Source organism: Oculina patagonica, chromosome 8, assembly GCF_052425735.1.
Source record: "Oculina patagonica isolate OP01 chromosome 8, crgOcupat, whole genome shotgun sequence".
NCBI classification, from domain to species: Eukaryota; Metazoa; Cnidaria; class Anthozoa; order Scleractinia; family Oculinidae; genus Oculina; species Oculina patagonica.
In genome coordinates, this window is record NC_135765.1 from 22,314,125 (window position 1) to 22,340,475 (window position 26,351).

Genomic DNA, 26,351 nt, shown 5'->3' on the forward strand with positions numbered 1-26,351 from the left:
CTGGCTTAATTTTGCATCAATTTCTGTTATTTTGTGACTTTCTAAGAAAATGTTGTAATCCAAGATGGCGGATCCAGGATGGCGGCTCTAATGACGTCACGTGACGTTATATGACGTTACAGCCAATTAAAATTATGTCATGAATGAAGAGAAGATCCTCGCAGTTATGAACACAACTTAAGCAGTTGTGAAAATAAACCTGAAAAAATCAGGCTTGCTGGCACTCGAACCCTGACCTCTGCGATGCCGGTGCAGCGCTCTAACCAATTGAGCTAACAAGCCAACTGAGAGCTGGTCATTAAATCGGTTCGTAATATACAAGGAGAAAAATGAAGATGAAATCTATGAAATCATATATTTGAATTCAGTTGGCTTGTTAGCTCAATTGTTTAGAGCGCTGCACCGGTATCGCAGAGTTTGTGTCATACTTACACATCTACTGTCAGTTTAGAAAAGTCCTCAGTGAAAGATCGAAGACTAACTGCCTTTAATTCAGTCCGTATCATATATCTAATAAAAGTAAAATCACTGAGTTAGCAACCACACATTTGGAAAACCATGACAGTCTCATTTGTAATGAACACGGGCTTCTATAAGAGATTTATAATCAGTCTAGGTTACTTTAAAGACCACGATGCTTCATAAATTTTATTTAGCGTCCTCCTACCAATAAGAGCACTCTTCCGAATAAGCTCCCCCCCCCCCCCGACCGTGTTTCTGTCAATAATTTGGAAATTTTCATTTTTTGAAGGCAGCGTGAATATTCGAGCAATGTTAAACAAAGTGAAGCTAGTCCATCGCAGGGTTACCTACAGCATTAAATTCTCCGGCTGGTACCCATTTATACACCCTGAGTGGAGACAGGCACTGTGAGAGTAAAGTATCTTGCCCAAGAACACAAAGCAGTGATGGACCCCGGCCAGGGCTTGAACCCGAAGCGCTCCATCCGGAGTCCAGCTGGCTAACCAGTGGGCCACCGTGCTTTTCACCCACTGGGGAGCTACCTAAACTCAAGCGCCTCTCACAAAAATACGGTCACAACTTATTGCAAGCAGCTGAACTTGTTGTGAACAATGAGGAATTATACTTACATATAAAGCGTCGACCTTTTTGGAATACTGAAAGCTCCAGATGAAATTGACTTAATACGGTTATCTGAAAGCATTCTACGGAAATACAATAAAGTATAATAAGGGAAGCTTTAATGACTTAACGGGACTTTGTTCGTGCACATAAATACTCTTTATAAGACTTGTACTTAAAACTACAGATAATTTTGAACTCTTTTATGTCGTTTAAGTTCGCGTTATCTCTTTTATATAAGCGGCTTCTAAGCCGCCTTAAATTTTTGAAATTTAAGGCGGCTGTAAGACCGCTCCGTGGAATTTTTGAACTTTACAAATACAGCTAACTCCCGCCTTGCGGACACCTCGCTATTACGGATACCCCGTTAGTATTACGGACAGGAGTTGAAGTCCCGGTGAATAAGAATTGCTAAAATAACTCCCGTTTCTACGGACTTTCTCTATTGCGGACACCAAATTGTGGTCCCGAAGGTGTCTGTTAAGCCCTGGCCAAACGAGGATGAGATCGATTCGATAGTGTTCAAACTCTCGCTTTCGTTTGGCCTGAAACTCTCATGCACTCTTACCGACTCTCATGCGCTCTCATTGACTTTCAACGTGCTCAAATTTTTCATGAGAGTCGATGAGAGTTTGACGGACTCTCGTTCTCGTTTGGCCCGAGTTGATGATAGTCGATGAGAGTTGACGAAAACTCTCATGAGAGTCAACTCTCATCAACTCTTATAGTGAGAGTTGACTGTAGTTGTATCTTAACTCGTTGATCATAACTCAGTAATAAAAAGTAGGGGTCATCGAGCTAGTTTTTAAACTGTAAGCACTTAAAGCTAAAAAGGGTGTTTCAAGAGGTTTTACTGTTGCTATGACAACCAGTAATGTCGAAAAATAATCACGATTTATTTACCAATAAATTGACATTTGTTTGATACCATTATTGTCGCAGCAACTGAAAAAAAGATTTATTGTACTGACCCATCAAAGTATAAGAGCTGGAAACCGTTACCAGTCACTTTTTAAAAGTGCTTAACTCGGTTATCGCTTTTTTGTCAAGGAATAATGATCAGTATGTGAGTGTTATGTCATTTTCAAATAGCTTGAAACGTTAGGTATCTTTCATTATTCGAGATTGTTCGAAAATGCTGCAAAGCTGACCTTATGTAAATGGGTTCAGCTTACATTGATTCCAGTCGAAGGATTGGGCCGAAATTTAAAAGCAGACAGCATGAATTTTTGCGTGTATGTTGCCGTTCACATCTACCCAGAACATGAAGTTGGATTGAACATAGCGTCTCCATGAGGGATGCATAAACCTTTCAAGTAATCATTTATTATTTAAGAGCAAGTTTGCCGAAAAATTAAACAACATGCGGTAAGGCAGTTCGCTCATCTTCTGCATATAGGTAGTCCTTATTAAAACTAAAAACGTTATGTTGTTTTTTCCTTAAAATAATTTTATTTTTCTGAGAAAAACGAAATTTTCTATTTGACGTCTAGACTCGTCAAGACTCGATTCAGAGGGTACAAATTGGGTTGAAAATCGACCATTTTCATTCGATTCGCATGTCAAAACGATCAAGCGCAGAAAAAAGTAAATACAACCGGTTTATTGCATGACTCTTCCTTGTCCAAAGAAGCATAGTTTCAAGAGTTTTGGTTTAATCTAATTATTTAACGGTAAACAAAACCAGACTATTCTCACGCGCCATGAAAGTCGGTCGTTCAAAAGAATCGTCATTTTCACTCTGTGCCATATCTCAGAATTCCTTGAGATAAAGGTTTTTTAAGTGTAGAACGATGATACTTTCAAAATATGCAAAGTTTGGTTTGGGCAAATGATTAAGCACTTGTCAAAAAATTATTCAAAATCGTACAAAAACGGCACAAAATCACGCCAGCCTTCGAATGCGTGACCAAAAGTATTACCACTGTATTTGTTCTTAAAATCAATTTAATCGCAATGTTTGCAATACTAAGGCATAAATCAAAATAAATATGTTCACCTTTGCTTGGTTATGATGTCCTGACCGTTGTAATACGTTTCTTCCCTGTCATTTCTTCAATGGCTTCCCGTTCAGTTCGCATGCCGCTTGTCTTGCGACTGGTGAATTTGAAGCAACCACTGCAAGTTTTTTGTCCAAATATGCATCGTCATGATTAACAAGCACTGCTTGTGTTACTTGATTAAGCCATTTTTCAGGTTATAGCCGGCAAAGCGTTTTCAATAAGCCACTTTCAGTGCCTGTTGACATCCATTTTAGTTTTAATAAGGGCTACCTTCATGCAGAAGATGAGCGAAATCCCTGTGTTTTTAGCCTTGCCGCAAAAGACTATTTTTTGTTTGATTTTTCTAGAAACTTTCTCTTAAAACAAGATTTGGTCGGTCAAAGTCGAGCGAGCTCGAGAGCGCGCGCAAAAAATATCTTTTCGCACAAGAAGATGCAACGCGCGGCGGGAGGGCGTCGTCCTCGAACGAAGTAATTTCGTCGGGCACTTGCGTGCTCACCCACTCGACAGACCATGGTTTAAAAATGAATGTAATTGACTTTCTAAATACTTATGAAAATATAATGATTTCCTTTTATATGCTAACGACTATATTACGTCATACAGTGCTGGAACATTAGCTGTTATTACAGTTCTCAGCGGCTTGTCATACAAACAAAGAAACTGTGTCGTTGTGATGACCGATGTGTTGATCTATTATCCCGAATCGCATGCCTTCTTTATCATGAATTTATTATCGCAGGCCCAACTATAATAACAGCTATTGCATTATTGACATTTTTTTGCCATGAAACCCTAGAAAAGATCATGTTTTGAGAGTTCTTAAAGACAAAATGGTATCATGTCCTTTTGTCGAAAAAAAAAAAAAAAGATTGCGGTATTATTGAAGCTACCCGATAGGAAAATAAAAGTCAAATTGAAATTGGTTCGAAGCTACGGTTTCACTATCAAAAGCATTCACAGTTTCCCCGACCTTGTTACCATTGTATTTTGCTGTCTGCTTAGCTTTTGTGTTAACGAGAATACTCAGCACTACTTGTAGTAAACGAGGTGAATGGTCATGTCGAACTTTCCTACTATACTTACAAAAATAGGTCACCAAGGGTGACATGAGTCTAATGCCGTATGGCGTAGTGATACAGATTGCGCGGTTTTCGTAAGCCGGTTAAAATTGGTTAGAGGTTTGTGTTCGGGAGTTTAATTTAAAATGCTTATAGCAAGCTAGGGGCATCGTGGATGATTATGGATGAAAACGAAACAGTCATAAATGTTATATGCTTCACAAAATTTAAAGTATGAACAGGAGTTGATGTTACTTCTTCCGTATTGTCCGTAAAAGCAGAAACGATTAAACATTTGGACAAGATTGCGTGACGATTTACAAAAAGCATGTTCATTACAACAAGGGTTGAAGAACTTCACATCGTTTTCTTTCAGATTTTTCACCATTTTGATGATGACTCTTGAAACAGATTTTGCAATAAAAGCACTTGAAATAGTGACTGTTACTCCATTGTACTGTAAGCACTTAGTGACAGATTTTCCTAAAAACGGGTGTAAATGCTCACGTCAATATAATGATGACCTTTTGAACGCTGAAAACTAGGCAATTATTATCGAGCTACCATACACAGGAGCGAAGACTGTTTATCATGATGTACAAATTTCGCGAATCATCACTTCCATATCAATGTAACCATTTTATGATTTTTCTAGCTGTAAGAAGAACTTAAGATCTCTGAGAGTCGTAAAAGCATGAAATTCGATTTCAGTGTATGGCAAAGGCCGGGACAGTGTAATACTGCAAAGCGGCCAAACAAACGCATTTTGATTTAGTCGCGTAACTTGATTTACATTTATCCATGTACATCTTTTATTTTTGAAGGTTTTTGTTTGCACTGTAAAGAAAAAATTGGTCAAAATTCGAATGACTTTTAAAATACAAAAACCGAGGTAAAGTTTTCTATTTTTTAAAACAAAATAAATATTTGGTCGCATTGTGTAAATAAACGCGAGTCGCCGTCGAAATATTTTTTCTCAAAGACGTCTTGCTTTTTAAGCAAGACGAAAACACAAGTGCTTAACTGAACTGAAAACGAAGATTTATTTTCACAAAAAGCTTACAAATGTCTTAACTGGAAAATTATTTCGTCCTGTTCAAGTGTTGAATAATCGTGACTTGAGAAAGAACTTTTAATTATGCGTGGGAACACGTGTCGCTGATTGGCTGTTTTTAATTGAAACTAATCGTGCGTGTCCGTACGGAGTCCGTTCTTGCAGCTGATCATTGTTTTCTACATTACAGCGAACGATTATCGATCCCGAACCATTCCCTTGGGATTGCTAACAGCTTTTTTCATATAACAAAGAGTCTAATGCGCATGCGCAAAGCGCACGCAAGCATTAGACTCAAAAAGGTGAGCGATGCGAGACTGCTGAAGGCCTTACTTGGTATGGAGCTTATCAAGTTATTTTGCAAAAAACTTAAAAAAAAAAAAAATAAAACCATAAAAGATATATACACAGAAAAACACATTTATTTACCTGATTGTACAGGCCGTGTGATTCTATTGATGGGACGTATTAAATCGAGCAGGTAAAGTAAACAACCCCTCAAGGGCAGACAAGACAATGATATTATTGTCGTTCTTTCAACGTAACATTCTACGATTCTTATTGCAGGTTTTCCAAAAGTATGTATGCATTGTTATGAATTTAAACTTTTCATTCATGAAGAAAACAAATAGAATATGAAAGGGAAAAACAAAAACAAATATATATAATTGAAATAAAATTGCGAGAAACGCTAGTTAAAATCTTGCTTCTTTTCTTTTTCTCTTTCCTTGGCGGATTAGGTACTTACAGTATATCCTTGGACGAAAAGTTACTTACAGATACGCAAGGAGCCACTGATTAGAAAAAGGTCCAGCTGTGATGCTCTTGATCTTATTGTCCGCTAAATTTCTGAGAGAGAAACATTTCTAAGTTCCGTTCATTCAAGGAACAACCTTCCAAACTCAAACATTAAGTCTTGCTTAACAGACAAACATATAGTTAGACAGCAAGACAGAGTGACAGCGATATTAATAGAGCCTTTATGAAAAATGCATAATTCTCAGTTTATCGTTAAGGCTAGTTTTTACAAGCAAAGTCGGATTTGAAATCAAAAGCGCAAAGCCATACAATCTAGTGAAGTATAAAACCGACAAAGTCGAAAATAGAGCTTTTGATTCCGCTTATGAGTCTGTCATTTACCATCCAATGAAAACTAGAAAGTCGGAGTCGCAATCAGGTGCGGAAGAACAAAAAGTCACAGTGCTCGATTCAAAGCCCACGAAAGTACTAGTTTTGGCACAGGCTCCCCAAAGTCAAAATACGTGGTGTATGGGACAGCTTGTGCATATAGAGAATTGTATGGGAAAGTCACTGATCGTAAAAAAATGTGTAAATAACTATCTAATTTGACAAAAAGTTTTCCTACCTCAAATGTGTCGTTTTCTTGTCTCTTGTGCCGATTTTGAAGCCATTCTGGCGCCACTTAGTGACGTTATTCGAAATCGCTGTCTTTCCTTCTAAAAGGAAGGAAAGGCTGACCACTACATCGATCGCTGGCCAGACGTCGCTCCACAAATCGCTCTCTCCTCAAAAGGAAAAGTCCCGAATCGCAATAAAACCAACAGTTCCATAAAGCCCAATAAATTTTACTCCACATGTGTGTGCTTCGGCGGTCAAAAGACTCGTGAATAACGAAAAATTCTGCTTAAAGTTCGCCTCTTCGGCTTTCCTCACATGCTTGTGACCGTTCCCACACCAACGGCCGCCATGCAAGGTCAAGTACCTGGTTCTATTGATTCTCAATTCTGATTGGTCCATTTGAATCAAGTCACGGGCTGACAATACGACCCTCCACCGGAGGTAAAGGTACATTTGTGACCCTCCACGGGAAAACAGGGAAAAAGGTGAACGCACGGGCACGCGTGTCATGACACGGCACGCTAAGCGTGTCACACATCGCACGGATATGCGCATATTTAATAAGTGAAACAAAGAATGACACGGTCGATATTGTTTCGCACGCTAAAGCTTTTATCTCAGGGCAGTTTGCTATTTGACACGCTAAATGTGCTATATGACACGCGTGCGAAAGGACACGCGTGCGATATGGCACGCACGCGTGCGATAAGACACGCTTCCCAAACCAGCCTTCGTTTATAGCTTTTAAACCGGTTTAACTTCTTATGGCACTAACGGGTCGAAGCTATCTAAAGAAAAACATGCTAGACAAAAGAAATGCTTTTCAATTTTTTTATCATACGAAGACAAACAAGCTCGCATAACTAACGTATTTACCCGATGAACGTGCATAACAGTTAGCTAATTCCAGATCGTACGAGGCTTATGCTTGAGGCGAAAATAAAATAGAGAAAAAAACATCGATTGCACGATACCACGATATTTAATAGTACTTAAAAAATATAGATTGCTCGCAAGAATTCAGTTCATCGAAATCTGTTGATTGTGCAAAGAAAATTTGTAAACCCACGCCCAGACCACTCGCGGTTAAAAGGGAGATGTCGGTGTCGGACCCATTGCGTGGATAGTTGGAGTTTCGTTGTTATAGTTAAAGAAACAAAACACGTTATTCAGACTTTCAGAAAACGCGCCAGATAAGTAATCATAGAATACACGCCGTCTCAAGAATTTTCGTTCTTTCTTTCGCGCGAAAACGACTTAGAAATTTGGCTTCAGTTTCTAACAACATTTGGGTTAATGACTTCACCTTTACACACTTATTTGAATTCTTCCCGTGCCATCTGAAATCATTGATGTTAGTTTATCTTCAATACGTCGACAACATTGCCGAAAGTGAGGGATGCTTACGCAAACCTGGGACACGTAAGCTTTCGCTGGCTTAATCTCTGTTTAGCGCTTTAATGAACGTCGAATGAAAAGATTTACTGTCGTACTTTGAAATTGATACTCAACTGAAAGGCTCGGTTCGTCGAAAATATGCGATTCAATGTTCGTTTGTTTGTTTCGAAAGTCGGCTTATACGGCTGCCGCTACAATTAAGCTTATTGAGCGCCGACCGGCCAAAGCTTGTACGTGTTACAGTTTTACAAGACGAGAGAACGGTAAGTTAAACGTTTCTCTTGGACACGGCTAACGTGTCATTTTGCACACTTGAATTGCGTGCTATTTGACATGCTGGCGTGCCATTTCTCACAGTACCGTGCTCGACACGCAACATTGTTCTATAAGACACGCGCCTTTGTTTTTATCGTGCGCTACTAACAAAAGAAAATTTTTAATTAGGCGTGCCTTTTGACACGCTGCTCAGAAGCCGGCGTGTCATTTTGCACACTGCCTATTGTTTAGCGTGCCATTTTGGCGTGCCCGTGCGATCACCTTTTTCCCTGTTTTCCCGTGGAGGGTCACATTTTGTCGCGAATCAAGTGCCACACTAGGGCTTTTAAGGGCTATTTTCTGACACCAACGTGTCTGAAATGACCATGCATTTGTATTTTTTTTACTGCTTTCGTTCGTCACTTCCTTTCCTTTGATTTGTTCTCCAAACTTCTGTATCATTTTGTGAAATCTCTGCCTGAGAGGGGCTTCGTGTGGAAATGAAATAACTCTCTAGTATTCGAATGTTCGAACACTCTTTCGTGACGGTTCCGATATTTCTTGAAAGCAAACTCCACACTACGTGCTTCGTGGCTTCATGCTTGAGCGAGTTAGTGACCGCAGCGAGATTTTGACCTGGCGCACGACATGCTTTAGAATTTCGCGGGAAATAACCGCGATTTTTTAGCGACATTTTCGGCAAAAGATTTCTGCTTGCTCTGCGTGGAGGGAGATTTCGACGAAGCAATCAGCTACCTAAAAATATCAAGGAGTCACAGGGAATTTTGCTCGATCCCCGGATCGCGTTGATCAGAAATAAATAATACTAGCCCTAGTGTGGTACTTGATTCGCGACAAAATGTACCTTTACCTCCGGTGGAGGGTCGTATTGTCAGCCCGTGACTTGATTCAAATGGATCAATCAGAATTGAGAATCAATAGAACCAGGTACTTGACCTTGCATGGCGGCCGTTGGCGTGGGAACGGTCACAAGCATATTAGGAAAGCCGAAGAGGCGAACTTTAACCCTATTCAGACCGGGCTTTTTTTGGTCTTTTCAGACGGGGGGGGGCGGATTGCGCCCCCCCCCCCTCCATAACTTCCAGAATATTTAAGCAATCACAATGAAACTTATAGGATGTATAGTATGTCACAAAATCTATCTCTTGGTATATTTCACGTGGGATGATGACGTCACATCACGTGACAATTACGTCATAATGTCAAAACAGCCGCCATCTTGGATCCGCCATCTTGGATTTCGAAATTTTTCCAAAACGTCAAAAAACCGCCCAAAATTACTGGAAAATACTCAAAACCAATAAAAATGTGCTTAAAACCCGTAAAAAGGTGAAAATAATTGCTTTAAAGTTATTTTTCATTAATAGAAAGACGAAAATTACAAATTTGGGAAAACATGCCTGTCAAAATGCCGTTGCCATGGTGACGTCAAGTTTCTGACACAACAACTTACCCTACTAAATTATTGGCAGATAAATTTTAGATAAAGTCGCAAAGTTTGGCAGCGTTTCGTTGAATATTGAAAATGTTATAAGCGTTCAAAGTCAGCGCGGGCACCTTTCCGCCCCCCCCCCCCCCTCCCCGGTCTGGATAGGGTTAAGCAGAATTTTTCGTTATTCACGAGTCTTTCGACCGCCGAAGCACACACATGTGGAGTAACATTTATTGGGCTTTATGGAACTGTTGGTTTTATTGCGATTCGGTTTTTTCCTTTTGAGGAGAGAGCGATTTGTGGAGCGACGTCTGGCCAGCGATCGATGTAGTGGCCAGCCTTTCCTTATTTTTAAAAGCTGAGACAACGTTTTCGAATAACTTCCCTAAACGGCGCCAGAATGGCTTCAAAATCGGCACAAGAGACAAGAAAACGACACATTTGAGGTAGGAAAACTTTTTTCAAATTAGATGGTTATTTACACAATTTGTTTACGCACAGTGAATTTCCCATACAATTCTCTTTATACACAAGCTGTCCCATACACCGCGTAGTTTGACCTTGGGGAGTCTGTGGTTTTGGCGCCAAGGAAAACATGGCGCAGGTTTTAGACCAACTTGTTCTTTGACTGCTTTTAATTAATCCTTTTGCATAGGCGAAGGCGACAAAGCAATAATCAACGTCGAGCAGCTATTGAAGAGTATGCTTACATCGTGAGGGAATAACAACTACTAGTGACGCGAATTCATGTTTCTGTGTTCGGTTGGTGTCGTGTAGTTTGATTATATTTGTACCTTTAAAGTCAGGATTTATGACCGTACAGAATCGGGAAACGTCGCATATGCGTCTCATTTGTCTCACGTCGCCATGTTATCTGGTGTCCGTGTCACGGTTTTTTTAAGTTTTCTTTTCATTTCCGGTATTTTGTTTGTTTATCTTTCATTTATCTATTTCGCGGCGCTAAGACTCTTGGTATAGGTCACGTTCTTTCGTTATTATTATCACTCAAACTCAAGGATCAATGTTATTGTCGTAGGAGATTTTTGTCGTCGTTCTTGCGGTCAAGGAATTCATACCTAAAGGCATTAATGCGCGGATAAGATGGCATGTGCTAAAACCCAGACGGTAGATTCTGGACGATGGACGATGGACGATAGACATTAGACGATGGACTGGTAGACGATGGACGATGTTTCTGACATTAATTTATTTCTCTCAGACAGGTATAAAATTGTCACACGATCTTCTGCTTTTGTCACGCGATGTTACGATGGAATTTTAAAATATTGAAAAGAGAAAATTCGTGCCCTCCCCCTCTCCCCCGAGCAAAAATATAACTTTTAAGGAATGGATAAATTATTACGAAGTTATCATCGCGGATTGTTCGTCACGCAATGCCACACATTCATTTATTTCTCTCACACAAAGTATAAAATTGTCACACAATCTTTTACTTTTGTCACGGGATGTTACGATTGAATTTTGAACAGTGAAAATTCGTGCCCTCCCCCTCTCCCGCGAGCAAAAATATAACTTTTTTGGAATAGACGAATTATCACGAAGTTATGATCACGGATTGTTCGTCACGCAATGTCACACATTCATTTATTTCTCTCAGACAAAGTACATGTATAAATTTTTTACACAATCTTTTGCTTTTGTCACGCGATGTTACCATGGAACTTTGAAATATTAAACAGAAAAATTCGTGCCCTCCCCTTCCCTAGCAAAAATCTAACTTTTAAGGAATGGACAAATTATGAGAAGGTATCATCACGGATTTTTCGTCACGCAATGTCACACATTCATTTATTTCACATTCACTCACGGCTTGCTGGGGTCTTCTTTTGAGGCCACAAAGAAGAGTTCTTCCTTTCCGGATTCCTGAGTTAACTTTGGTGCTTGGACTAGGGACCTTTGGAAATCCAGGATGTGGCCCGCGTCTGCAAACAATTCCGTTAAAACGCTATAAGGAACCGTGAGGATCATGCTGTTTTCCGGTTGAACCGAAAGCGCTGGCGGGCTCGCGAGCTCTGTGTTCTCCCTGTCAACTGCTTCTTGTAATATGTTTGACTCCACTCGCCTACAAGTGAAGAACGCCTTCCTCAGTGCTTCCTTCTGACTTGTCGTCATACGGTAATAATTGTCTCCTACTTCTAGATGCCAATATTTATCTATTAACTGATACTCACCCTTTCCTAACACTGCCAAAAACTGGTCCTGCACTTGCCGTTCAACCAATTTTCCTAAACGTTCAACAATGTCACATACTGTTTTTTTTTCTTCGCCGAGAACCACTTTCATCCTTGTCTTCCTCTTTAACAAGTTTATTCATGGACTCGCTAGCATTTTGTGTGTACACGTCGCGGGGGGGGGGGGGGGGGGGGGGAGGACCTAAGCCGCACATGGATCTAACGCCAGCTGTCATTGTTTCCCTTTTGTCAGAAGCCTTGTTCTTTATAAAGTACTGGAAAAAGTCAGTGCCTTTCGCATGTCTTGTTTCCCAGACTACCTTAAGTTTTCCTAGACCACGATCAAATTCAGCGCCATCCTGGGAATGGACAAGCCCAGCCTCCTTCTCTTCGAATTCAAGGGAGTTTACGATTTGGACTATAATATCATGTACAGACAGAGCTGGTGATCTTTGACGTCCTGACACCAATTAGCTTTTTCCCCCAAACATATGGCCCCTCGACGCAAACAAATATATGCATAGATGCCAACACCTAAACTGTAATCAAAGAAACTATTGAAAGAACTTACCTTGATCGCGTCGCTGGGCATTTTCAAGCTTTCTCTTTCGCGAACTAACAACTTCTGGTTGTTTACGATCTTTGTCACTTAAAGAAAAAAAAAATCACACCTATGCACTCCAATAAAAAGAAATAATGTTTTAGAATAAACGCACGTGGCTTACCTTTCCTCTTCTGAAGTAGCACCGGAGGAGGAGCTCCTCTTTCCTGAAAAGACAAAGTAAAAATTAATGAATAAAAAAAAGACAATGAATGATACTAATGAAAAACAATGAGCAAAAAATTAGTGATGCTACACACCTTGAACAATTTCTGAGTATGAATAATCCATATCCATTATCGCGTAGACAAAGTTAGCTCTCGGCCAAAAAAAACCGTGTCCGAACCAAGCCACTCAGAAAGCAAAATGACGCTTTTGTAACTTTACACCATATTACAACACGTGTCAATCTCCAACAGATCTCATCTGAAGTAAAGCAGACCGTTCATTGAATAGATCATAGACTTTTGCAACCCATTTTCAGGTTCGCTTGCGTGCAGTCTGGAATTATTCATGTAACATTGCGTGAAAAAGCAATCGATTGCGGGACAAAAGTAAAAGATTGTGTGACAAATTTATACTTTGTTGTCTGAGAGAAATAAATGATTCAAAATTTCATGGTGACATCGCGTAATAAATGCAAAAAAAAAAAGAATGCGTGACATTGCGTGACGAAAAATCGGCCATTATAACTTCATGCTTGTTTATGTTAAGGAGCATTCCAGCGTGATAAACGCTATGATTTACTCATTAGTTTCTAGTTTATTGGTCCCTAGTCGTTAAGAATGATTAATTAGCATTTAACTAAGCATATTTTGTTTCTTTTCGCCCCCAAATATGAACCCGGCTCTCAAGAATCGTTTTAGTTTCTTTATTTATACCTGTAATTACGGTCATTATCTTAATATCTTAAGCTTTTGCCTTTACACGTTCACATTAGTTTATTCAGTTGCGTAATCATTACTTTCAATTTACGAGAATCATCGTACGTTGGCCTGAAATAAACAATCGAACATTGATTGGAACTTTCATCGCCTTCTGTGTTTTATTCTCATGTGAAATACTTCCCTCGAAGCCCCGACGTTTGTCCTCGGGGATTTGTCGTGATTTTTCTAGACTGTCGTAGCTTCAGCCACAGTCCGACTGTACTCGGAGGAACAGAGAACTAGCATTATGTTTGGTTTGCTCTTTTGCTTTTGCTTGCGACTCCGTCAGTCTAGTTTTGACTTGATCCGCGTAATGATTCAAATTTTCAAATTTCACTAGAACGTAAGAACGACACCGTTTACGACTCCCACTTCGTCGCTAGTGAAAACCATCCTGATATAGTACCTAAGACAAGACTTTGACAGTGTCAATTCTAATGTTTAACAGGTATTGTCAAAAAGAGAGTTGAATCTCAGTAGTCAGTTATTGCATGCCACTCATGTTTTCTTTCTTCTTTGTATCATGTTACTCCTTCATTTGGAGGAATGCTCACAGGAATGACAAAAAAATATGCGAAAACTACGAAAAAAAGCTAATCCCCTTATCCTTTAACAAATGTAAGATTTAGGTAATACTAATACCCAGTGACTTGTAAGGGAAAGCAAACATCGATAACCCACTAACTGTGACAATTTATGAATTGCTTTCCGATATATATATATATTTTTAATGTATATCTGTATTTGTTATCTGCATGTGTTTACAAGTACAGTATTTACCTTGTTATAAGTGCTACAAGTACAATATGTTACAAATGTGTTTACAAGTACAGTATTTACATTGTTTCAAGAGCAGTATTTACATTGCTGCAAGAGCAGTATTTACATTGTTACAAGTACCTATTATTACTTATAGTGCTTTGGGGGGGGGGAGTGTTTTTTCTATTCGATTATTTAAAAAATATGTTCTATTCGGTATTTACATAACACTTTATCAACGAAAGTAGAGAGGTGAATAGCTTTATTTTGCATCTTACAAGTGTTGATGTAGAATCTCATAAACAAGGTCGTATAATTAAATTTATTTAATGATGTCTTATCGTATGGACCGGACATGACGCCAAATAGTTTTTCTTCAATTGTTGGCGTAAAATTCGAATTATTGACCGCATTAAACCAGTCGATGACATTTTTTACGAAGCTTTTAACAAATTCGCAATCAATAAATGTGTGATCAATTGAATCGTGTTCACCGCAATAGAGGTATTCGTCATCCGTTTTGATTCCGTATCGAAAAAGTTCTTTTTATTTGTTACTACAATTCTATGAATAAGTTTGAATTGGAATTCTTTTAATTTTGTTTCCTTACAAATGTTTTTCAGGGAGGTAAATATTTTTTCCATGTTTCTCCATCCAGCTGCATGGTTTGATTCCATTTTTCTGGACCAGTTTGACACCCCGTGTGAGTCTTTTTATTAAGTAACTCATAGAAGTCCTTAGTTTTGGCTTTGCCTAAGTGAATTTCTGTCAGGTCGTCTAGTTGGAAAACTGGGGGCTGTTCTCAGTGAATGGTTCGCTTTCTGGTGGTACTGTGTTTTTTGCTTTTGTGGCTAGATGCTTCGGTATTGCACTTACAACTTGATAAAATTGGAGAAAGTTCGTTTTGCAAGCGTATTTGTTCTTAAATTCTTGGTAAGACATAAACTGGCCATTGCTGTTTAACAGATCTTGAATAAACAGAACGGTTGTTGTTAAGCCATTCTCTGATGAATATGGGCTTCCCTCCGACGAGGATTTCTTCGTTGTTGAATAAAAACATATCTTCCCCTCTATCATAGTTAAACAGGGTTTTCAATTCATTGAAAATCTTTAAAATGTCTTTATAAAACGATGGTAAATCGTCAATATATTTCGGGTCGTAGTTTCATCTTAAAAGAAGACTCAACCCTCCATATCTTCCTAGATAATAGTCTGGGACAGTTTTCCAATTTTTTATACCCAGAGCGCAAAGTCTCGGGATCCAAGCTAACCGAAGGGCTTTAATCATAGTTTATAGGTCTATCATACGTATACCCCCTTTATCTTGATCTTGATAGAGCCCTTCTCTTTTTATTTTGTCTTTTTTGTTTTTCCATAGAAATTTAAACAGCTTTGTTTTGATCATTTGCATTATTTCTGGAGGAACATTAAGATTTGATGCTGAGTAAACGAGTTGTGATAGAGCCAGAGATTTGATAATTAGTACTTTCTCAAATAGTGTAAGATCACGTGCCCTCCGTAGGTCAAGGTTTGTCTGCAATTTTTGTAGCTTGAGGTTGAAATTATGTTGGTTATTTCCCTTTTCATCGTACGAAACATGGATTCCTAAGATTTTAACCGGATTATGTAGCCATTTCAGTTGTAATGGATTGTTTTTACTGTTTTTCCATTTTCCCAACCAGATCGCTTTTGTTTTTTTTTTTCGGTTTAATTTTAGGCCCGCTAGCGTACCAAAGGTATCGACTATTTCTAAGGCCTTTTCTACAGAGGCTAGGTCAGCACAAAAGAGGTTCGTATCATCCGCATACTGGCCCAGTTTCAGTTCGTTTCCTAATATTTCAATTCCTTTGAAGTGTGGGTCTTGTCAGATTTTATTGGCCATTACTTCTGCTGAGACAATGAACAAGTACGGGGATAGTGGGCACCCCTGACGGACTCCTCTAGACGGTCGAAACCAGTTTGTCAAAAAACCATTGTTTATTGCTGCACTCTCTATGTTGGTGTAAAAGGTACTAACCCATTTTTGAATACTCATACCGAAATTGAAAACGCCCAATGTTCTCATTATGAAGGTCCATTCAAGGGAGTCAAAAGCTTTTCTGAAGTCTAGAGACACTAGAATGCCTGGGATATTATGCTTCTCAGTATATTCCATGATGTCGATTATGAGACGGATATTTTCCCCGATATAGCGCCCTTTTATGAACCCGTTTTGGTCCGAGTTAACTAGCTTTGACAGCGACGCTTCTATTCTCTTAGCTATGGCTTTAGATGCTATCTTGCAGTCAACATTAAGAACAGTTATTGGTCGCCAGTTTGATAAATCTAACAAGGAGCCGTCTTCCTTTGGTATAAGAGTAATGATGCCTCTTCTTTGGGAGATGGAGAGCTCATTTGTTTCATAAGCTTCATTGAAGCTTTCAACGAGGTTATGTTCTAGCAGTTCTAACATTTTTTATAAAATTCTACTGTAAAACCGTCCTCGCCTGGAGACTTGTCATTTTGAATGGTTTCTAAAACCTGTTTACATTCGTCGTACGTTAAAGGACCTTCGAGTTCATCGCGCTCTTCCTCAGAAAGCTTAGGAAGGCGCAATTCTTGAATAAAGCTATCATATTCCTCTTGTGTTGCGCTACTTGTTGATGTGTATAAATCATTAAAGTAGTTTTCAATAGCGTCTAAAACCTGGGTCTCGTTTTTAATAATCGTTTTGTCCTCCATCCGTAGTTCAGATATAGTCTTTTTGTTGTAATTACTTCTCTCCAAGTTAAAAAAGTATTTGCTGGGGCGCTCACCTTTTTCCACCCAACTACACTTTGATCTAAAGATTGCAGCGTTTCCCTTCTTGGTGTATATTGTTTGAAGTTTTCGATATAGTAATTGTGAGATTTTTCGGAACTCTGCAAATTTAAATACTTGCAAAATACATACTTACAAATAAGACAGTAATAAGTTTTGAAATATTCTTTCAGGCAGTACTTCTATTCCATTGTGGTTAAGATCCCTGTTAAAAGGGAAATGAAAATTTGTTAATTAAAAAGGAGAATTTACGTCTTTTTCCATTGACAAACCGATGGTTAAGAACAAGTGAATTCCACAGCTATCCGAAAAACCAGAATAACCCTAACCATAACCCTAACATTATGGCTTCATGTTATTAACGCTTTGTATTTTTTGCATATTAAAGGGAAAAAAAGAAACCTTTATTTAAAGCGAATCCATCAGCTTGCTAATGAGCTGAAAAATTAGGTCAAAATAGTCTGATCCCGTCGCATACCCTTACGAAATTACTGCTAAAACAAAATTTCTAACAAACTTACAAATGCCCCAGGCCCGTCAATTTGGAGAATATTCCGGAGGTGAGATTGCTGATCTTATTCCGCTGAAGATACCTGAAAAAAGCAAGACATCATCTATGACCAAGAAAATCGGCTATATTTAGATTCACTTTTCTGTAGACAATACTGAAAATGAAATATCTCAATGTGTGTGCAAGTGTAGAAATAGGCAAAGGAAGTGACGGGCGCACTCACGTAGTAGTAGTAGTAGTAGTAGTAGCAGTCGCACCAGCAACAGCAGTAGTAGTAGCAGCAGCAGCAGCAGCAGCAGCGGCGGCGGCGGCGGGGGGAGGGGGTGGTGATGGTGGTGGTGGTGGTGATTGTGGTGGTGGTGGTGGTGGTAGTAGTAGTAGTAGTAGTAGTAGTGGTAGTGGTAGTGGTAGTGGTAGTGGTAGTGGTAGTGGTAGTGGTAGTGGTAGTTGTTTCGTTCTAACGAGAAATTATAATTAATGCGTGACGTTTTAATACATGATGACGTCACAATGCCTTACGAAATTGAATAATAAGATCATTGAAGAAAAACTACCTAGTCGCAGACTTTGAGACACCAATGGGTACGTAAATATTGTTCTGTATTTAGATATACTGAACCCTAGCATTTGTTAACCATAAATTCTGACCTGTTAACAGATTTCGAATTTACTTTCCTATGAATGAGATGATTAAATAAAGAGTGAGTAATTTGGAACCTTGGCGATTGATGCGACTAGCGAAACATTCGAAATCCAAGTACAATGGCAGAAGACGCCCTGAAAGTACGTAGAAGTGCGAAGACCAGATTTACGAGAAAAAAGAACGATTTCTTCCAAGCAATAGCTGAACATAAAGACACTGAGATTCTGAGAACAAAATTCAAAGAGCTTACTGAAGCGTGGGCCATAGTGGAAGGTAAGCATGACATTTATTTAATGTACCTTTCCGAGGAGGAGATTGCGACAAGTGAAAAATGGATCAAAGAACTACAAGACGAATACAATAGAGCATCGGCGGTATATACGAAGTATGAAAATGAAATAAAATTGACTGAACAGAAGGAAAAGGAAGAATTGAACCGCCAGCATATGATTAAACTTCGAGAAGAAGAATTTCAAAGGATAGTTCAACAGACCATCGTAAAGAAGAAATCCACGGAAGCAATCTTTGAAGCGCTTATCGAACATGTTGAAAATGTGATTGAAACAAGAGCTGATAACGAAAACGCAAGAATGGCTTTGCACAAAACTGAGAGGGATATAGAGCTCGCGCTAGCAGATTGCAAGTGCGCGCACGACAAAATGCTTGAGATTCTAAATGAAGCTTCCGCAGAAAATGAAATCGAATGGATTCGAACAATCCAAACACGTTACAACGAGACAATTGAAAAAATACAAACTTTCACCACCATGACAGAAATCAAAAACAACGCCAGACAAAATTGTGCACTTCGCATGGAGAAAGTTAAAATGCCATCCTTTGATGGGACGATCAGAGAGTATCCTCAATTTAAACAGGATTTTCAAAAGCAAGTGATGCCAACATTGGATAAAGACAGCGCGTGCTACATTCTACGTTCCTGCTTAGGAAAGGAACCAACGGATGCGATCAAAGGCGTAGAGGATGATATCCAGGAGATGTGGAAACGACTAGACGAGAAATACGGAGACCCCGCTAAAGTAGCTGACGCCATTATTAATACAATTCAAAGTGTAAGACCCGTCAAAGAAGGCGAGAACAAGAGATTCCTGGAATTTGTTGACATAGTAGAGAATGGACATAAAGACCTGAAGAGACTTGGGCTAGAAAGAGAAATTACGACAACTAGTTCAGTGAGCATAATTGAAAGAAAACTGCCTGCCGAGATAAAAAAGGAATGGGCCAAACTGGTCAGCGCAGATAACAGTACAGTGGATAAAACCAAGAAGTTTCCAAGTCTGCTAAACTTTCTTCTAAGCCAAAAAAGAGCGATAGAGTATGAAACCGCAGAACTACGATTCAGAATTAGCAGAATTAGCAGAAGTACCAGAAGTACCAGAAGTACCAGAACTAGCAGTAGTAGCAGTAGCATTAGCAGTAGTAGCAGCAGCAGCAGAACTAGTAGTAGTAGTTGCAGCAGTAGCAGTAGCAGCAGTAAATTGCTTTATTTCCATGACCGCAAGATTCTCGGCAATGCAAAAGCATGTCTATGGTAATTTATAACAGAACAAAGCTAAAAGTACTGAAACATTATACAAATAATCCTAAAGACCAGCCGCTATACCGACAACTGCTTTGGCCCTGTAGCTTCTTGTAGTTAAGAAAACCTTTTCCAATTCATCACTTTTGTGAAAGTATTTCATTCGCCTTTTAATACACAAGGCGTGCGTTTCTCAAAAGTCCCGAAAACTTCTCGGGCCCCCAAAAGGTCCCTTAAAAGCTCCCGAAAACGATTTTGGGTTTTTCTCAAAGCGCGCGAAAATTTCTGGCCAGCGAAAATCACGTCATTTTTTCCCAAAAGCTTTACGGGAGCACTTGAGCTTCCGAAAACCTTTCTCGGGAATAATTTTGTCATAGTAAAATGGCATTCTCCGAAGAACCCTTTTGAAAAAAAGACTGCGAGGGCCTTACATGAAAAGGACAACAGTAGAGAACGTGAGAGAATTTCAAAACAAACTCTGGCGCACCAAGAACTCTCCCTTCGCGAAGAGAACGCAGTGTGGTTTACAAAGGTTACATCGGGATCAATTTTTGTTTCGGATCAATTTTTGTTTCTGGGTAACTGAGTCCGATCAAAAATATCCGGACCCGGTAAAAGATACCGTACCCGGTACAATATCATCAGTCCCGGTAGTTATAGTACCCCTGTAAGCCCGACAAAAGAACGACCCCTCTAGTTATGACATCGGCCCCGACTTTGCACAAGTAAAATATCCGGGCCCGATTTAATTGAAGGGCTTGAAAAAAGAAGAAGTTAGACCGGGCCCGGTAATTTCTTTCCTCCAACTCTTAAAAAAAAAGAGTTACTGTAGTGTTTCATCCCCAGGGATTGGCCGTGATTTTTCTAGACTTTCGCTGCTTCAGCCACAGTCCGACTGTACTCCGAGGAACAGAGAACTAGCATTGTGATTGGTTTGTTCTTTTGCTTCTGCTTGCAACTCCGTCAGTCCAATTATTACTTGATCCGCGTAATAATCAGATTTTCGAATTTCACTCGGACGTAAGCGCTCTTACGACTCCGTTTACGACTCCGACTCCGTCGCTAGTGAAAACCATCCTTATATTACCTCACGAGATTTTCACGGTTCAATTCAAATTTCAATTGTTGAAAACGAGAGTTCAATCGCATAGTCAGATATTGTATGCCACTTGTTTTCTTTCTTCTTTGCATCATTTTACTCATTCATTTGGAGGAATGCTCACAGGAATGACAAAAAAAATATGCGAAAACGACAAAAAAGTTAATTCCCTTATCCTTTTAAAAAATGTAAGATTTAGGTAATACTAATACCCAGTGACTTGTAAGGAAAAGAGGCCTGACAACACAGAAGGGGTCTTAAAAATTAAGACACTTGTTATATTATAAATCCAATTTCTGCGCATACGGGAAGGTAGTGTATTGGGTTCTTTTGAGCCATTTTAGTGGCAATGGAGACATGAGAAAACTTGTTATTATATACATTGTTATAACCTGAGCCTAGTTCTGGGAAGTTTTCTTGTGGGGATGAAGACAAGAACTTGTAAATAAAATAAATAAAGTTGATTTCGTTTTTTTTTTTTTTTGTTCAAGTAGCATGTTTATAGTAGCACTTCTAGTACATTTAGAATTAATATTTACCTGACTAAGTCGCTTTTGTAAGGAATATTCTTTTTGGCAGTTGACCTGTAGATGATTAAGGTCAAGTGTTGCTTTGTTTTTCTTTTTTTGTGCACTTATGCAATGCCTTTTTAATACTGTGGAATGACTCTTCGTTTACTTAGACGAAACAGATTTGTCATTAAATTACTTTTATTATTATATGAGTGATCTTGCAGTTTTATAGAAAACTTTATGGTTTATTTCTCTTTTAGGAAGTTAAAAGAGCTTGCTTGAGAGGAATATTGGCCGGCACTCATTCTGACCTGTTTCCAAGGGAGACGGCATTGGTCGTTCAGGTGAGAACTTGCTGCTCAATGAAAATCCTTGCAAAAGATTTCTTCTTAGGCTGAAGGCTTGCTGTTAATACTGTCAATAACTTTTTTTTATTTCCAGTTGTTCTAATCCTCAGTCTTATATAGATAGAAATTTTCACATTTGATTCTCTTTACCTTGATTTAGGTGGGGGCTGGCAGCCTTGGGGAAGGGGCGGGGTGTTCATATTTACTGGGCAAAGAGATTTAATGTGACATTTGAAAAAGGCTGTGGCGGTACGAAGTTCCTGAAATTTTATGATCAACCTGGCCGATTCTAAACATTATTTTTTTTTTCTTTTTGTCTCTAGGTCTCTGTTTTGGGCTTGTGTTCATTTGTGTGTGTGTGTGTGTGTGTGTGTGAAATGGCCATCAACCTGATACATTATGTGTGTATTTTTTGTGAATTAAAGGATGTATTTTTCGAAACAACTCTTGTACTTGCTTCCGAAAGATGGTTCTAGCTTCCTCACAGAGAAAGAAGCAAGGTTGTCAGGGGCTCACAACGGTCTCCATCACTTTCCAGCTCTTATACTTAGATGGGTCGGTGCTACAAATCTTTATCAGTTGCTGCTACAATAATGATATCAAACAAATGTCCAACAGAATGTCCAACCAGTTGAACCAGTTGTGGTCATTTCCATGATGTCACTTGTCACTATAGCAACAGTATAACCTGTTAAAAACACCCATAATTTTCACTTTAAGTACTTATAACTTTAAAACTAGCTTGGTGACCCCCATTTGTTTATTATATAGCAATGATCAGCATGTAAAGAGGCAGAGTTTTACAAAAATAAAAATAAAATCTATGGAGCAGTTTTAGAGCAATTCAAGGTGGCTCTGAAACTGCTTTGCAGAATTTGTTTTAACCTTGTGAAAAGTTTCATTTTACATGCTGATCGTTACTCAAAAATAAAAAAATAGGGGTCACCAAGCTCGTTTGTGAGTTATAAGCACTTGCCCTTCGACTTTTTTTAAGAAAGAATTCAACTTCCAGGTTTTTTGAGCAAATGTTTGACAAATTTCGAGCAATCTGTTCGTGAAAACTCAGATCAACTTGTCTGACAACCATATGAGTAAGCCCTTACATTTTTTTGTACATCATGATAGCCTGAGTTCTTCCTAATACACTTGTGATAAAAATTCATCTATAGCTGCTACAGCTATGAACAAGAATTTTTTTTTATTTCATTATCTGATTTTGGGCAACATTCGACACAAAGCTAGGCAGTACATAACAGACGCATAAATTTATGTCTGATTTTTGACACTTGGGATTCAAAACACGAGTAGTCGCTGGTTCACGATCACCGGCTCACGACTGTGCGTGTCTCCAGGTTGGTGGCATTCTCCAGTCAAGGTCGTGGTTGTTTTTCATCTCCCATAAGACGTTAAAGTCGAAGTAGTTCTCGTCGTAGTGTTTCTGAACGTCACGCCATTGCGTTTCTTGTAAGGTTTTTGTTTCAGTGATTTCATCTGCGTCGCTAGAATGGCTAAGAACTATTTTCAGGCTGTCACATTTACCACACGTATCTTTTCTTGGTTTTCTAAAACTTAGATTGTAGCTAAAGAACATTTTTCTTAAAGAGGTTTTACTCAAAGGAGGTTTAGACGTGGTTCCTAAAACGTGGCCTTTCAGCTTCAAAAAATCGTTATATATCTTTGATAAATTCAGGGTTGGGTCCAGATATCTCTTCTCTGGTGCTTTGTGTCGCGTGTAATGTGACTGCTGGGGCTCATAGGACCAGATGTGCTCTACAACCTGTGTGAAGAAAGAAATTTGGCACAAAAAAATTAGCTCAATTAACATGAGCCGGTGAGCCGGTCTTATAAGCAAAAATTTCAATACGTTACTCTAGTTCAGTAAAATAGGAAACGAATCCGGTCTATCGAGAAGCCGAAAAGGGTGACCAATAACGCTTTACATGTTGCATTGACAAGGAGAAAAGATTATCTTAACTGACAGTGACATCGTGGTCAGATAACATCTTCATTTCCGTGTTAATGTATTTAGCCATATAGCAAGCTAATTGGCACCTTCGTCGATATAAAGGTAGGTTAATTTGAAACAAGAACATCGCGACGATGTGTAGCTTTAACTAATTGAAGAAACGTTGATCCTGTGAAAAGGCATAAACCATGAACAATATGACCCAATGGTATTCTGGGTGGACAGTCTTGGTAAGCTTTTTGATATTCCTTTTGATGATAATCAAGACATTTTATTTCTTTGAGAGCTTTAAGAGCAAAATTTATGCAACCTGTCTTATTATAGTATTTATTCTGCCACAGACTACGATGTCATTACTTTTCCGATTTCTCAGTAAACATTTGCCTCGCGTCGTTCATGGTTTATGCTTGTCACGGGTCAACAATTCTTCAATCAGGCATATGCAGATCAAACAGACGACATACCTCTGCTTTCAGTCCAGGGCTTAAGCGTTTTTGGTTATGTTTACTCTGCAGGAGCCGCCTATCTTTCTCCACCACTCCACTGAAAGGCCTCCGCTTTTTAAGTAACACTCTAATCCGTTTCTTTCCAACTCCGTAAATCTTCGTAAATGCTCGTTTGCATATTTTTACTTTCCGATTCGCGTCTCCAAAGGTGAAATATCGGATCACGGTTCTTGGGTTATCCACTCTGCAGTTCTGCCTTCGTGCATTCGCCGTTTCTATACGCGCGGCCAAGTGTTCGTTTTGTGCTTGGTAATTCATGCGGTCGAAGTCGTTTCTTATCTGCATTACAATGTCTATCCCCAATCTTCAACAAACAGGTTGTGCCACAACATTCCAACCGCAATTCGCGAACAAATCGAAACGGTCTGTTTTTCCTGGGCCTTATGGTCTTCTTGGCTACTTTTACAATGGTCTCTCGACGTCGAGGCGTTGCAAGCTCATTTACTCGTTTTCTTTGCCGATGCGAATCCACTTGCTGTTTCTCAAATTTATAGTGAAAACCTTCATCCATAATTCGACGCGACGAAAACTTCTAACAACGACGCAAAATGCCCCAACTAGACGGATTGACGTTGTAGAACAGGGGTGACGTTTCTAAGTGTTTTGTTTTGTTTAAATTACTAAATTGCGCGTTTTAGTTACGCAATTAAGAATTAAGCGTGCGTATATCGAGTTGTGTCAGAGCACGTGAAAAGCTTTGAGAGCACGAGAGATGCGCGGTAAATAAACCTTATCGGAGCTGAAGTGCAACTCGGCAAACGTCAACTTGTGTATAGTACGCAGCACCGTGCGTGTGAATTGCGTTTTATTAAAAACTAGCCATGGTATATAATGCAATTTCTGAGTTTTGACAAATATGTGGAGGTCTACGCGTCAACGAAACAACCGGGGAGCTCAAATATTGAAATTCTTTGGGTGTTTCCACTCGCGCTTGTTGGATATGGCATAGTCATAACCAACTCACACCCAACGCGCGCTTCCACTCAATAAAAAAAACAAACAGAAAAACAAAACAAAACAAAACAAAAATAAGATTAGGCCAGCACGCGCGTAATGTTATAATTACTGTTGCCGTGCGTGCGCCAGTAGTTACAAACAGTTTCAGTCTACTCACGCAAGACGCAGAAACTATGACCACGTGTGCTACTGGTATTTACTTTGTTAGCGCGGCCCGTCGGTTGAGACTTGAACGTTAACTTCCTCCAACTGAAGTAGGAAAAAAAATGTCCCCGGCGCCAAGTGAGCCAACTAATGGAGTTTCGGTGATTCACATGGATTTTCACAAGAATGTAACAATTCCTAAGCTGACTGCACAACAAACGTACTATTTGCGGAAGCTCAAACTGTATGCTTTTGGCATCCATAGTGCAGAGACCAACAAAGGCACTACATATGCCTGGACTGAATGTACAGCAGAGAAAAATCCAGAAACTCTTGTATCCTGCCTCGACTTACACCTTCGTCAGACAGAGTCCAACAATTGCAAGTGGAACATATTTTGGGCCGATAACACAAGGTCGCAGAACAAAAATCACACGGTCGTTTTTTTATTTTGAATACCTTGTGACTAGTGGATTCCGTGACAGAATCGATTACAAGTTTTACGAGCCGGGCCATTCCTTTGGCGCCGTTGACCGCGACGCTCGCTTAGCCGAAGGCTTGTTCAGAAATGCAGAACGTCTAGAAACGCCAATGGACTATGCAGACACAATTAACAACAGTTCTTTGTTTCCGAAACTAACGTGGATTCTCCCATCGCAACATGTGTTCAAAAGTTACTCCACGTGGCTTCGTGAAACGTACATGGAAAGGAGGAACGACGTTTTCAATCAGACATACCGATTTAGCGAAACGATGTATTTTAACTTCGGTATAGGCGAACGTGTTGATCCTACGGACGGGATAGTCCGAACTTTTAAGCACCCCAACCGTGTTTGGCTGAGGAAGACCCTAGATGATCGAGAAGAACCTGTCGAAGTGGATTTTAGAAGATCAGAGCGAACTCGCTTCCGAGAAAGGGAGCTCTCTCCGTAAAGCACCGTTTGCATCAAACCAAACGAGAACACTTGCCAGGACTTAAAAAAAAATGTTACCATATCTCAGGCCTTCTGGAAAAGCCTACTTTAATAGTATTTTGTCTTTGGCCGGGACTAACCAAACTGGAACATTTGATCCACCGAGCGGAGATCTGTGACATCAATAGGTCAAAGTGAATTCGTTTAGTGCAGAGTGTTAGTGAATAGAGTGATTTTTTCAAACCCACAAAGAAAAACTGTCAGTCTGTTTT

At 39.4% G+C, this 26,351-nt stretch overlaps 2 protein-coding genes and 1 pseudogene across 3 annotated transcripts in view; 1 reads left to right on the forward strand and 2 right to left on the reverse strand.

Moving 5' to 3' along the window:
- LOC144661917 (uncharacterized) overlaps nt 1-26,351 on the reverse strand; it is a 459,725-nt gene that overhangs the window by 98,687 nt on the left and 334,687 nt on the right.
- On the forward strand, nt 17,986-22,030 carry LOC144661934 (uncharacterized). Of its 2 annotated transcripts, XR_013572359.1 has the most exons (4): nt 17,986-18,036; nt 18,113-18,370; nt 21,506-21,589; nt 21,916-21,985. XR_013572359.1 is itself a non-coding variant. In XM_078522647.1 (3 exons), exons 1-2 carry the CDS (start codon nt 18,391-18,393, stop codon nt 21,525-21,527), a joined length of 1,278 nt encoding a protein of 425 aa, XP_078378773.1. In that variant the 5' UTR covers nt 18,387-18,390; the 3' UTR covers nt 21,528-21,589; nt 21,916-22,030. The 2 variants fall into 2 exon arrangements, 1 of the variants encoding a protein (XP_078378773.1); XM_078522647.1 differs by lacking the exons at nt 17,986-18,036; nt 18,113-18,370 and adding an exon at nt 18,387-19,646 and having other exon boundaries at nt 21,916-22,030.
- LOC144663220 (uncharacterized) lies at nt 22,403-25,273 on the reverse strand (annotated as a pseudogene).

Bases quoted from the DNA above. Each gene is read 5' to 3' on its own strand.
- LOC144661934 (XM_078522647.1), top strand. From the start codon at position 18,391: ATGTACCTTTCCGAGGAGGAGATTGCGACAAGTGAAAAATGGATCAAA. The intron at 19,647-21,505 runs GTAATTTATAAC...TTTCTCTTTTAG, and splicing joins AATGCAAAAGCATGTCTATG to GAAGTTAAAAGAGCTTGCTT.